The sequence below is a fragment of the Phlebotomus papatasi genome, chromosome 2 (genome assembly GCF_024763615.1).
Source record: "Phlebotomus papatasi isolate M1 chromosome 2, Ppap_2.1, whole genome shotgun sequence".
NCBI lineage: Eukaryota > Metazoa > Arthropoda > Insecta > Diptera > Psychodidae > Phlebotomus > Phlebotomus papatasi.
Genome location: NC_077223.1, coordinates 38,856,716 through 38,872,025, shown reverse-complemented (window position 1 = coordinate 38,872,025; position 15,310 = coordinate 38,856,716). Strand labels below are relative to the sequence as shown.

The window sequence follows — 15,310 nt, the reverse complement described above, 5'->3', positions numbered from 1 at the left end:
AACATGAAAAGGGTTAATTTAACCCCTAATACACCTAAAAAGGGTAATATTTACACCGATTTCGGATCAATACTGAAGGGTAAAATTAACATTTCCGGAATGTTATTTTAACTTTTTCGGATTTCTCTCACTCAGTGTAGTTTCAATTATTGTTTACTTTTTGTTTGTCAGTTGTGATTTTTAGTGCATTTCATTAGTTTTATTTTGAAACCACACTCGTTAAAAAATATTGATTTTTGGTTGAGATATCTCAAGAAGATGGAGAGAATCCGACAACAGATAGTTGACATTTACCTACAAAATCCAAATGCAACTTATGCGGAAATAGGAAAACTCGCCGGAAAGTCGCGCTCAACAATCTGAAAGGTAGTATTGCGATTCAAGGATACAAAGACGATTGTCCGGAAGCAAGCTGGTGGTAGGAAACCTGGAATTTAAGACCGCGACATGGAGAAAAGGGTCCTGGGATACTTTAAGAGGAACCCTTCTCTATCCCTCCGATATGTGAACAAAAAAAAGGGTATTTCACACCACCTAGTTCATAAAATTAAGAAGAAGAATGATTTAGTGACTTATAAAGTCCAATCTGCACCTCATCGTACAGATAAGCAACGACTGTCCGCCAAGACAAGGTCCGGAAAGCTGAATGATCACCTTCTTAAAGGTTTTGAAAGATGTGTTTTAATGGACGACGAAACCATCGTGAAAGCCGACTTCCACCAATTGCCGGACAACAATACTATACGGCAGAGACTCGCACAGGTGTACACAGCAAGTATCGATACAAGAACTACACCAAGTTCCCGAAAAAATACTTGGTTTGGATGGCAATTTGCTCGTGTGGTCTTCAAAGTCAAGAATTTTTCATGACCGGGATCATGAACAAAGAGATTTACATCGAAGAGTGTCTCAAGAAACGTCTTCTGCCGCTCTATCAAAGCCATGATGCTCCACCATTGTTTTGGCCAGATCTAGCATCAAGCCACTACGCTAAGGATACGATTGCGTGGTTCAACGACAATAGAGTCATTTATGTGCAGAAAGAGTTTAATCCGCCCAACACACCGAAACTGCGCCCTATTGAAAACTATTGGGGAATTTTGAAGGAGGATCTCAGGAAAAAGGCTACCAGCCAAAAGTTTGCCTGATTTCAAGCAAAGAAATGGTTTAAAAGAACCACAATAAAATGACCTTTTCAAATCTGAATTTGGTTTTTTTTTTATCTCCTGCAACAGGGGCCCATCAAGCCTAATAAAAAGTGAAGATATTTTTCCCTTTTCCTTGTGAAAATTTTGCAGATATTGCACCGCGACTTAACCAAATTTGCTCGCAGTTCTTGTATTATTTCGGCGAACATTATAAAATATGTATTTTTAAATAGCTTTTTATCCACGATTTCGAAATATATCAGACTGATAAGTCAATTCTCTTTAGGAAAAAACTTGCCAATAGTCTTCAGTGCCTCTATACAAAAACGTATGGAAAAATGAAATGTTGAGAGGCCCCTGCCTGCAACTAAAATTCGAGAGCCATTTTTCCATGGGGAAATTCATTCGATTCCACGCTTTATTTCTTCATATTCCTTTAATGAATCTGGCCTATTTTTAGAGAATCTAGGTTAGATTCTTTAAAGGAATAGGGGGAAATACATGAAGTATTTGAAGCAAAATTATGTGCAAAGCCTGCACAAACCTTCCCTTCGACCTGAAAGTTATATTCACCACTAACCGCAGATTTAACAAAATACATAAATTCATTATTATTGACACTCTACCTTATGCTTTGATGACTCCTTCCCCTTTAGATCCTTAGTGCGGTCCTTGCTTTTGGACGGTCTGTGATAATCAGGTTGTTTGCTGGTAGCCACAACTGGTAAACCGCCATCAATCATGGTTACCATAACTCTTCGATTTTGACTAACGCCTGAATTATTGGAATTTTGCTGAGCAGCTGCTTTCTCCTTCTGCATCTCTTTAATGGTTCCCGGTGTATGACTTTTGGATCTTTTCAAGAATCTCATCATATGTGATTTATATCGCGATTGACTACTCACTGATGTATCCCCAGATCCATTTGCATCCTTTGCAGCTGCTTTTACATCATCCAATCTCCTAAAACTTCCATCTGGCATTTTGATGTAGCATCCCTCTGAGGTCTTATGAAAGGAATCCTGTGGCAATTTGTGATAACCACCATCTGGGGTTTTGTAGTAACAATTGTCAGTTTTATGGTAACCTTCTCCAACAGTAAAAAATTCTCTGTGATTTGGTGATTGTATTGAATTCCTGAGTATATCGTGGTCTGTTGGTATTTTATCCTTATCCTTTTCAATATTATATGCATTCATTTCACTTATTGTCACAGGTCGTCCTGCCATCTCCTTTACCCTTACACTGTCTTTGCCTTTGTACAAATGATCCCTGTATATGTCCTCCTTAATCCTAGCACCAGTTTGCACCGAGTGCCTAGGATACTTGGTGGACTTCTTACCACCACTTTGACTACTTGATATCTGACCCATGATCTGCTGGAGACTTCTCAGAGCACAAGCTGCTTCAACTTTATTGCCAGCCACTGGGGCCACTTCATACATTCTGGACACAACGCAATGATTCACCAAATATTCAAGTTCCAATGTTTTGTCTCTCACTAAATTTGTTTATTATTTTAAATCACTTTTCCTTCCTATTTTCACGCATTGTTTTCTTTTATTTGTTTTTTCTTTTTAACACATAAACTTTAAAGAATGCACTCTAGGTCCGTCACACTTTACTGAAAGATTTTTTTATATAATAATTTTTCCAGATTTTTTACAAGTCAAAAGGTTTACATAATGTTGAAAATTCTTCATTAACTGATATCCTCTATCAAAAAGTGAAATTTTTGAAAGTTAAAAAAAAGTCAATTTAAATTATCATTGAGTCATCTCAACTTGAGCACTCGTGTGTATCACATAAAAAGATGCTCTTGTGACACCTATTTAGTCACAATAAATCATCTCACCATGCTCTAAATATGTGAAAGTGTCATAATAAAAAACCTTCAAAACAATTGTAAATATATGTTGTCAAATGCAAAAGTACCATAAAAATAATCAATTTAATATTGCAAAGAACAAAAAGTACAAAAGTTACGACAAGATGACTTCAAGGTAGCAAAAAGGACGTAAGAATTCTGGGGAAAAGCTTAAGAAAATCCACGAGAACGAGATTATCCACCCCATAATTATCTCTTTAATTAATTAATTTCCCATTAGAAAGGTGAACATTACATTAAAAGTAGACAACTCTGAGGCCAAAGGATTAATTTATTTTGGTGGCATTACAACAAAAAAAGCGAATCCGAGTAAAATAAAAAAAAATACCCAGAACACAAGTTTTCCCATTGTTTTCTCCTAAGGGTATATTGTTTAAAAGTATACTATATAGAAGATACAGAACGTTTAATTAATTCTATAGTCTGTATTGTAAGTTTTAATTTGAATTCACGTACAGTTTTTCTTTAGTATACCTATATTTCTCTTATTGATGAATCGCATGACAAAATTTGTTAGTCACATTTTCCATCTAATGGCAAAACTTGTATAAATTGTTCAAGTCTATAAATGACAAACTGAGAAACTTTGTGAAATTAATGGCAATTCTAACTCAATGTTGAAATGATAAATTTTACCAACACATCCCAAGTAATCCCCGAAGAATTATTATTTTGCTCCAATTTCACAGAAAAAGCAATTTGTATAATTACTCGATTTTTTTTGACACCCTGAAATTTTCGTCCTTCAACTTCCTACAAGGTTTTATTTTTTGACGTATCTGTCAATCAGACGATTTCCGAAAAATTTCATCACCCTGATCGTCTATGCCCATTCATTTGGCCATTAACATAATTTGGGGATACGAGTCAGGAATAACAACTAATACCGTAGTCTTTAAAGGGTTACCTCAACCCCACCCTCGTCTCCTAAGGGCCTTGACAGACTTGAAGATTAGCCGACAGACGGCTTAGCGTAATTATATTCGACATAAAGGTTAAACTTTATTTCTATCATTTTCCACTAAGTCGTCTCTCAGCTTAAGACGTAAGTGTGTCGAGGGCATAAGTCGCCCTATACGTATCATTAACATGACAGTAATAGCATTAACATAATTTCCTGTCTTTCCTTCAAAGCTTGCACTCCAAAACATTCCTTCTATAACGAACTTTTCAAGGTCCAAAATTATGGCTAAAATAAAGTCAAGTTGATCCTAGATAAAGATTTAGCCCAAAATTTCATACATATTAGGATAATCGATTATAAGTCCTTTGCATAAATTCCCTTTAAAAAATCCTTTAATGCTAAATTTTACAGGCTAATATTTTCGAGGATCAGTCTGAGCCTATTTGGACCCTTAAGTGGTTTTCAGACTAGAGGTTTAGCCCAGTTCCCGAAGGTCTCAAAATCCTAAATAGCAACCAATTTTATTGCTTTTTCAGAATGTAATTGATCAATAATCCTTATGAATCCAAACTTAAGTCCAAATTTTTACGGATAAGAAACTAAAACCGTTAAGCCATATGACTAAGGCTTAAGTCTGAAGTCCATATTAAGGCGTTTACGTACTAGAAGGAATTTTACGTCAAGAATTGCCTTTTTTAAAATTTTGACGTTTCAGCCGACAATAGGGCATTTTTTTAAGCATAGTTTCTTAAATTGCTCCTACTGTGTAGAGGCCTTTAAACAGCATCAAAAAACACTAACACACTAAAAGCAATTGTCATTTCGGCAATGAAGCAAACGTCAAAAAATGTCAGTTTGACAACATTTTGACATTTTTCCCCTAAATGTGTATACGCGATTTCCTTCAAAACAGATTTTTGATGAAAATCATTCCCAATAATGAGTAGACAAGACACCCTAAAGCGGTCTTCGGACTAGAGGTTTAGCCCAGTTCCCGAAGGTCTTAAAATTCTAAATAGCGAGCAATTTTAATTATTTTTATAATCTTATAGGTCATTTATCTGTAATAATCCCCTCCTAAGTTAAATTTTTCCGAAAAATCGTGATTGATAAGAAATTATAGCAGTTAAGCCATATGGCTAAGCCTTAAGACTGAAGCCCGTATAATGCGGTCTTCAGACTAGAGCTTTAGTCCAGTTCCCGAAGATCTCCAATTCTGAAATATCGAGCAATTTATAGCTTTTTGAGAGCCTAATAGGTTAATTATCTTTAATAATCTTATCTTGAGTTAATTTTTTGATAAGAAATTATAGCAGTTAAGCCATATGGCTAAGCCTTAAGTCTGAAGCCCGTATAAGGCCGGTTTCAGACTAGAGGTTTAGCCCAGTTCCCGAATGTCTCAAAATCTGAAATAGCGAGCAATTTTATTGATTTTTGATAGCCTAATAGATCATTTATCCTTAATAATCCATCCCTAGTTAAATTTTCCCAAAAAAATTGTAATTGATAAAAAATTAGAGTAGTTAAGCCACATAGCTAAACTTTAGATCTGAAGCCCGTATAAGGCTGATTTAAAATGTTTGAATTTTATAGCGCCGGCGACAGAAATTGTATACACATTTGTATCTGAAAATGTGTAATTTAATTTTATGTAATAAAGGTTAACTGTGTAACCAACTGCGAATGATTACACAGTTGTGTACATTTTCTTACATATTTCGTGTAAAATTACACAATCATCAGACAAAATGTGTACAAATTACACAAATCTGTATCAGTACACCCGATTACATGTTTATGTAATATTTACAAAGAAAATCACGGTAAAGTAGCTGACATTTTTTACTGTGTACATTATGACCTCTCCACACTTTGAAAATTTATATTCATATTTGGCAGTTTTCCCTACCCAAACGTAGGAAATTTACTTCAATATGGACATAAATTTCTCTTGTGTGTAGAGTCCATTAAGTCGTATTTAAAGAATGATTTTACTTTAACTCCCAACAGAAAGGAAAAATCTCTGATTGTGTGTCCATTGTCCATACTCGTGTTATGTCACTAGTAGTTCCAATGTAATCCCTAATCCCGGAACCTCCTGTAGTATTAAAGACATTAGTATGAGCATGCCGCAAAGCAGAGACGCTTTGCTACCCTTTTAACATTCCTCCAGATAATGTGGCAACTATCTCACTGGATGATATATAACATAGCTTTTTGTTCTACATTTCTTAGCATTTCAAAATGACTTAAAGAACTCTCGATGTAACTGTGCCATTGGTTTCGCAATAATTTATACTATTTCACAGACTCAAAGAGAAGTAAAACTTAGAAGAAAAAATCTCAATTATTTTCTTAATGATTTCCGATTAATTTCTGTTGTTCTTCCACTTTGAACTAATGAAAAATCTTGGATAATTAATGTCCAAAGTAGTTTGTTCGCGATGTTAACTAATTCGAAATACCCGGTGGATTAATTACAATTCAATGAAATTTCTCATGAAAGTACAACAAATATATTTCAGATTGTAGGAAAAAGTAATTGCTATTTGCAGAGAAAATCACCCACAGATGAAGATAGAATCTTTTTTGGAGAAAAAAAAACCAGTGCACCCAAGTGAAACGACATTGATACACGTAATTACAACACATTATGGTTATCAGCCAAGAACTATGATACAACAATAAGAAAAAAAAAACTGTGTATAAGAAATGAAGAAGAAAGATGTGAAAAACATGAGGTAAAACGTCTTATTGGGAAATCTATAGAACTGCTTTGTCTCGAGGTGAAGATGAAAATGTACACGAAAACCTTGAGAGATGACTACTGATTTTCCTTCTCTGCTGTTTCACCTCCTATAATCAACTAATCCCCAGACAAATATATACACACACCTCAAACATCAATTCCATGCCACCCACTTTAATTGCAAATCAATAAGATGGTTTTTTTCTTTCTTTCTTTGCGAATATACAGTCGCAAAAGAACAAAATATACGAATTATTTTGGTAAGAAACAAAAAAAAATGTGAGAAAACTTTTTTGAAATAAGAAAACTCCCGAATTCAACTCATTAACCAATTCCATTGAACCTGTCGAATTTCTCACATGATGAAACATTCAGTTACACTCAATAAAATTTACAAAAATAAAGAAACAGTTTACACAAAAGGCACAATGAAAGTGAATCTTGTATAGGAAAATATAAAAATTGACTCAAGATGGTGCAGACGGAAAAGCAAAACAATATACACAAGACTTATTTCATCCAAGAGCTCAAAAGAATTTTCACACTCATAAACTCATTGATGACCAAATAATGTTTACATTAATCCGATGAAAGAGAAAATTATCTCAGCAAAATTTTTATTTTGTGATGTAAACAACAAAGATACAATGAGTATAGAGATACTTTTCAAAATTAATGTGTAAAATCATTGATGAAAATGTTACAGAAGGTTTCAAAGGTATCTAACTGAATGTATAGTTGACATGTATGAATAAATAAAATTATACTAAATTACTGTTTAATTTATCAATCAAAAGTAAACACGTAAAGCTTTGGACAAATCTATCACCGAGCCACATTCTATTGATTTATCATTTTGGCTATACAGGCTTAAATGATCCCACATCGACTACTTTAAAAGAAAAACACAATAATCAATATTTGTCAAAACTTTTTTTTAAAACAAATTATAGACCACGTACAAACCTATTTAGCGTATAAAGTTTGGAAGTGAAAAAGATGAGGAAATTCAGTTCCGAAATTGCAATCCCTTTTACTAAAACTATCACGTAAATTTTAATATTTACTTTTATCATAGGGAGAAAGTTGAATAAACCATATATTTGCAAAATCAATGATAAAAAACGCCAACACAAAATGTAACCAAATAGAGTGGAGTCATAACTTATACCCAGCGCACAATAACTTTTGTTTTGTAAACATGTTTTTGACATTTCAATGAGAGTGAGTGAGATCTAGATCTAGTCATCTCGCTCACTCTCATAGAAAATTTTGAAAACATGTTTACAAAGAAAAGTTATTGTGCGTTTTGCATAATGCCCAACGCACAATAACTTTTTTGTTTTGTAAACATGTTTTTGAGTTTTAAATAACAATAAATGACAGGTAGATCTAGTCATCTCCCTCACTCTGATAGACAATTTTAAAAACATGTTTACAAATAAAAGTTATTATGCGTTGGACATTATGCCCAACGCACAGTAACTTTTGTTTTGTAAACATGTTTTTACGTTTCAATGAGAATGAAAGAGATATAAATCTTGTCATCTCTTTCATTCTCATAGGAAATTTTTAAAATATGTTTACAAAACAAAACTTATTGTGCACCTGGCATTATTCCCAGCGCACAATAACTTTTGTTTCGTAAATATGTTTTTGACCATTCAATATAAGACTGAATGGAATCTATATCTATTCATCTCGCTCACTCTCATAGCAAATTTTGAAAACATGTTTACAAAGAAAGGTTATTGTGCACTGGGCATTTCAGCCCTATCAACGAAACATTTGCTTACAATAAGTGTTTTTGCTTTATTCTTTGAGTTCGGTCGAACTCAAAGAGAGAGCAGTTATACAATCGTCTTTTTTTTCAACTTGTCACCGTTTTGGAGCTTAAACGGTAAGAGATATCGACTTCCAGTCTTCGATGACCCCCAATAATTCAATTCAATTTATTCATTCATTAGACCGAAAATTCCTCCAAGTCATTGTAGTGTTTGCGCTCGCTGGAAAGATCTTGGAATTTCTGATGAGACTGAACCGGTTTCAATCGGTTCTATTTTGAGACAGCTAAGTACTGTCTAAGTGCTAATCTTGTAATACTGAAAAAAAAGCATTTTTTGACAACAATTTAGGTTTTCTGTGCAACGGCCATAAGCACAATAGTGACCATAACTCATATCACCACCCTATGATTTTCTTTCCCTTCAAATAAAGTTTTCCCTATTGCACACAAACTTTTCAGGGTATTCAGACAATGCAATAACTCGTTACATAGTTTCATATTTAGTGAGTGCAAAATTTATAGCCAAGTATTAATACTTTCAAAATATATATTTCTCTCCTATCAAGCATATATTACGAGAATAAGTTAGTAACGTCAAATGTTTTAAATGAAAAAATCTCTATGATGCAGACGGTGCAAACTATAAGTTACAAACTCCAAATGTACATAAAAATTAACTTTTGTGCTACATTCATTCAATGACTTTTGCTTGAATGAATTCATTTCGCGAATGAACATATTTTCCATCATTGACTATTTTTTTATGCAATTTTTCGTGGTGCACTTTCGTGCGGTTGTGCTGCGGTAAACACAATGAATTGTGCAATTTTAATTTGAACTTTCCGTGTAATCTAATTTGTCTCTTTGAAGAAGACTATGGTGTGTTCCATTCACCTGTAATTTAATTTGATATTTCACATATAAATTTTACAGTATGTTTTCCTTTGGCTGTCAATGAATTAATTAATGTATCACACAGTTAATTGACATACATTTCCATGAAGAATTGTTTGCATTCAATATAATGAATCTACATTAAATTGTAATTTAATTAATTATTTTCCTTTCGGTTTTTCCGGCTGGTATTTGTGAGAATGACATTTTCAGTGTTTGTCATCTTTCTCGACAAAACTCAAGATGAATTGTCTCATAGTGAATTTTCTAAGGTTGATATGGGGTGAAATGATGCGGAAGTGCGGAAGGAAATTGAATGTGATTTCTTCGCATATGGCTGAAGAAGGAAATGATGATGGTGGTGGCTTCTTGAGGACAAGTTGCCATGGGTGGATGCTAAATTGATTTATGAAGGAAATTTATTCCATTTGAGATATTCTCGTAACAAAGTCTCTCTCAGCATATATATAGGTACCTTTTTCCTTCAAAAAACCCCCACACAACGCATAAATTCTTCTACTAAACCAATTTTTCTCTCAATTATTCATTCATTCATTCATACAAATTTTCTTATTAGCTTCATGATGTGATTTATTTCTCTTGGAGAATCCTTTCTTTTTAAGCATTATCCACATTAGGATCATAACATTTGCATATTATTCATGGAAAACCTTCCTTATTTCCATAGAAAATAACTATCCTTACTTCAAATTGATTGCTGGAATCTTTTTCCTATTCTTATAAGTAAGAAATTAAATATTAATTCCTATGGAAAATTATAATCCTATCTCATTTTCTTTCTCATTGGCTGAAGTTTGAAGGCAATCAAAGTTTTTTTTAGCCAATAAGAAAACTCGATAAAACTATAGGGGAATGTACTCTCCCTTCGAACGTTCATACCTTCGAATAATATAAATTTTCTTTAAGTTTTCCTAAGAGACTTAATCATTTCTTTTAAATATTAACTAGTTTATTATCAAATATTGATAATTATGTGGCAATCATGTGGAAATCTCTCAGGAAAAGTAAAATAATTTGACATTATTTGAAGGCATGAACGTTCGAAAGGAGAGTACTTTCCCCTAATACTCCAAAGAATTAAATATTTATTCACGCATGAATATGTAGTATCTTAAAATACAAATTTTAAATACACCGAGTGCTCCCAACTAGAGATGGTAAAATTTCAGAAATTTCACAGCAGTCGCTACCTACTTTAGGCGGAAATTCATGAAATTTCTTGAAATTTACCAAGTCTACTCCTAACAGACGTTTCCTGAAGAGAAAAAAACATTCAAAGATCGGTTTCAAAAAACGCACAAAAACATTTTTACTTGTTACTAAAGTATTGCCATTTCGAATTTTGATTTTCGAAGTGCTCTGTGTATCAAAATGTGTAAGTCTTCACTTCAGAGCGGGGAAAAAGAAAGACCGGCACTCAATCACAGAGAGAAATCCGAAAAAGTTAAAATAACATTCCGGAAATGTTTATTTTATCCTGAAGTACTGATCTGAAATCGGTGTAAATATTATGCTTTTTATGTGTATTAGGGGTTAAAGTTACCCTTTTTCATGTTAATTTTACCATTAAAAAGATGAAAAATTAACATTAGAAAAAGTTGATATATTTTTACACATAAAAGGTGTTAAATTTATAAGGAAAAAAGTTAATCGCACCCCTGGTTTTTTTCTCAGTGATTATAATTCCTCTCATAATCATTGAGTAATTCTTTTAACAGCTTCCTAGTGTAATATTTTATAAATTTTCCTAACCTAGTGCAAAAATTAAATTTGAAAATTCGAAATTGAATTTGAATTCTTCGAACATAAATGGCATTTTTTTGCAAATAGAGTTACATTTTCCTTTTAGTCAAGACACTAGGGGAGACCGGGGTACAATTAGCCAGGGGTAGAATTAGACATAGGATTTTTCTGGCTTCCCTTAAAATGAATATTGAGCAAATATATTTTTTAATTAAAGTGGGGAGAAATTTGACAATTTTTTTCTCATATTTCATATGGAAAAACATTCTTTTGACAAACTTTTAACAAGATCCAGTTGGCTGCAGATTTAACAAAACTTTTCCATATTCAGAAGAACATCTCTTTGACCAACTTATTTTGTTAATTTGACAAAACTGTTTTTCAAACTACGACTGTCTTTTATATGCTCTCTCACTCATAAATCTAACAATTTATTCCTCTTGATACAAAACTACTTTCTAAACTCAACCAATTAATTTGTAAAATTTTACCTTTGTTTAAATTACAATTTACTTTCACCTTCAAGCAATATATATTTATTTTAGAAAATTAAAATTTGTTCATTTGGAAATAATTATTTTACGCACTTTCAGTTTCACTTGTATTATCATCCCCATTTCAAAGAGACAAAAAAAATAAAGAAAGATAAAAAGGAAATGTTTCTGTTAAACTAGCAAAGAGAATAACAAAAATTGTATAAAAAGGGTAATGAAATTTATTATGTATCATACATGTGGGGAACACAAAATAGCTCTGATGAAATATTTGTCATAAAAAATAGTAGGATGCTCTATACTGTGGTACTAAAATTCTCCAAGTCTTGACATTGAAAGAATAGTTGTATAATTTTTTATATTCGCAATATTACCAACAATACATTCACCATGGGACACATAGGGATATTCTGAGTGTCAGAATGAAAGTGTGATACATTTTTTGGTAGCTTTAGGAAATATTAATTAAACAAACCTCCTCCATAAATTTACTCTCACATCCCCCAGATAATATTATGTGGCGAATTAAGGTCTTTTTTTTTATAGCAATTCTTCCACGTTTAATATTTAATGCACAAGTAAATTAAAATACACCGGTAAAATAAATAATAAAGAAGATGAGTTAGTTTTGCTCTTTAATCTTAGTTTTTGTATGATTGCTTAAAATAAACTATGCCTGACTAATTAAAGTTAATTTAAATAATTCTTGTAGGTATTTCCTTTAGAAATTCATTGATGTTATTCCGGTATTTATTGTGAGAAAATTCCATGTAATATAAAGTTATTAATTTAAAAATAAATAAATCTTAATACATGTGTAAATACTCCTAATGAATTCTAAAATGACAGTTAACAATAAATTAGCAATGCATTAGGTAACATATACTTTTCCATTTCCAATTTAAATAGTTTATCGTTTCCCACGAAAAAAAACTGCATACAACCGTAAGTTTAAAATAAAAGTCAAATGGAATAAAATAAGGAATACATTTTTAAAATGAATCGTGAATAAAATAAAATTTAAATTCAATTCACTTTGAGTACGTCAGTTTAAGAACTTATTACTCTACAAAGCATAGAATATTAGAAAGGAGAAATGGATAAGAGAAGCTGAGATTTCAAAGAAATCTTATATGAAACTGGAAAAGGAAGTAAAATAGAGAAGGAAAAGCTTGAATTTTCATCAAGTAATAAATTGATTCAATTTTCTACATCTTGAAACATAAATTTCGCTCTGAATTTCTCATAGTAGTCTCTCACATATTTTCCACCTTACTTTAACTTTTCCTTATTATTGTTATTGATTGTGAAATTATTATTTGATATTATATGTAACTCAGAATGAAAATGAAAGATATTCTATTCTAAAAGCGTAGAATATATTCCATTTTCATTTTAACCTCAAAAATATTTATTACAACATTTTTTAAATTTAAAGTTGTTGTAATTCGAAACAAGATGCATGAAAACAACTAGGGTAAATTGGTACAAGTTGGACAATGGCAAAAGTTGGAAAATTTCGCTGGGACAAGTTGGACAGGCAATTTTTTCTTGATAAATACAGTACTAAATTTTAATTAGTATATTTTTCTATGTTATAGTTTAATTATTTGGTTCCTTGTGCTGCAAATAAAGTGAAAATCCATTCATATGAATAAGATTTAACGTATAAAATTCTCACCTCAATTGACAGTGTAACTTTTCACCGTCGAAAAAATACATCGATCGGCCATTTTTTCCTAATAAAAACACAAGAAGAGTGACTTTGGTTTTTCGGTTCTGTTGACATTTCTCAATATTTCTGGCAAATTTTAGTGGAATAAAGTGTTTAATCTCGATAGTTAACGGTACGTAATGGTTTTATTTGATATAATTACTAACTGTATGAAGAAAAAGTGCTTATTTGAAGCGTGAGCAAAAGTGACAAGTTGGACACCGGAGATACGATTGTATTGCAGGGGTTTTCTTTTTATTTCAGATGGGTAAAAAGGCAAATAAATTGAAAAAGTACAAATCCTATACTCAAGACCAAGTGAACAAAGCACTGGAAGCTTTTCGTCAAGGAAAGTCACTAAATCAGGTGTCAGTATTATTTTGGGGTGCCAAGAACAACACTTTTTAATAAGCTGACCGGGAAATGTCCGGAAGAATGCTCTGGGGGAAGGCCTCCTACGCTGCCAAAAGATATAGAAGATGAGCTCGTTGAATGGATTTTAGGATGCAGTGACAAGTGGCATCCTATAACAAAAAATCAAGTCCTCAACACTGTGCAAATTATTTGTAAGAAGTTCAAGATTGTCAACGAGTTCACCGATGGAAGGCCAGGATACTCTTGGTTCAAGAGCTTTTTGAACAGATACCCAGAATTGAGACTTCGTACACCAGAAGCATACACAACCCAAAGAGCTGGTATTACCACTGAGTGGTTTGAGAAAACTCATGAATATTTAAAATCCAAAGATCTTCTGGAACTTCCTCCTGATCGCGTCTTTAATCTTGACGAAACGGGTGTAATGCTTTCGCCCAAAGGTGGACAGGTATCTATTATTATTCTATGGAGTTTTTAAATTCATGTTTGAAGTTCTTTGTGACAATTCATATGATTAAAGAAAACTAAAAGAAGAGGCTATGCAAGAAAAAAAAAGAATTAGACTTCAGAAACAGGAAGAAAGGTTCAAAATAAAAGAAGAAAAGGAGCAAAGCAAGAAAATTAAAATATCCAAGAAAAAGATTTAATAAATAATGTATATCTAAGCCTTAATGTTTTTTACTTTTTAATTATACACTTTACCCTAGTGGTTATAATTGATTCAGTGTGTATGGCATTCAGTAAAAAATCTTGAAACTTGCACAACCTTCCCCTACGCATTGTCCAAATTGCCACGTCCAACTTGTCCCACCCTGTCCAAATTATATTGTTTTGCACTCACGTATTTTTCTTGTATTTAAGAACTTTTCAAGCTGTTTTTCAAGAATTTCCATGAAACGGTAATATTCTAGAAGAATCAAGGAGCAAATTTATGTATGTCATCAGGGAAAAATGTATTTATAATGTCTTTAATCTTGTATCAAAGTTCGAGCCTCTGGAAATTGTTCCAATTTATGCAACTTACCCTATATCCTAAGTTTGAAGCGCAATACTTTCAATGCAAATTCAAGTTTTTTCGTTACTTCCTTTTCAGAGGTGTTACTTGGAACCTTGACAAGCAGTTTATCGTCTTTGCTTTTTCAAAAATTAATCTTAATATATTTTAAAATCAATAAAAAATATAGAGGAATTTGGTTGTAATTTTGAACACCTTGATTGTAATTTTGGACAATTTGCTTGTAATTTTAGACATCTTCCTTGTAATTTTGGACAGACTAATCCTATTCAATAGGATGCCCATTGTCGTCGTGGATTCACGCATTCCCTTGTCTTGGAACTTTTTAACGCTTATTACACTGCATCCCGTTTTTAGAGATAATGATCCTATATTTCTTGAGGCATGTATACAACCTGGTTAGCACAAACAACTAAGAATTTGGAAAATATAAAAAACACCTGTTCAAAATAACAAATATCACCTTATTGGTGAACCTCTGACTAGATTATCTATTTTTCACACAAAAAACGTAATTCACAAGGCAAATCTCACTATAGATCTAATAAACAAATCGCTATTAACGTGAATTTACATAAT

The 15,310-nt window shown here is 32.4% G+C and overlaps 1 protein-coding gene across 1 annotated transcript in view; it reads right to left on the bottom strand.

Moving 5' to 3' along the window:
* The window catches only part of LOC129800948 (MAP/microtubule affinity-regulating kinase 3-like), a 151,571-nt gene that overhangs the window by 118,531 nt on the left and 17,730 nt on the right, over positions 1 to 15,310 (bottom strand). The window contains exon 2 of the mRNA XM_055845693.1: positions 1,775 to 2,772. Coding sequence (XP_055701668.1) covers positions 1,775 to 2,593 — 819 coding nt within the window. The 5' untranslated portion in view covers positions 2,594 to 2,772. The remainder of the gene's footprint in view (positions 1 to 1,774; positions 2,773 to 15,310) is intronic.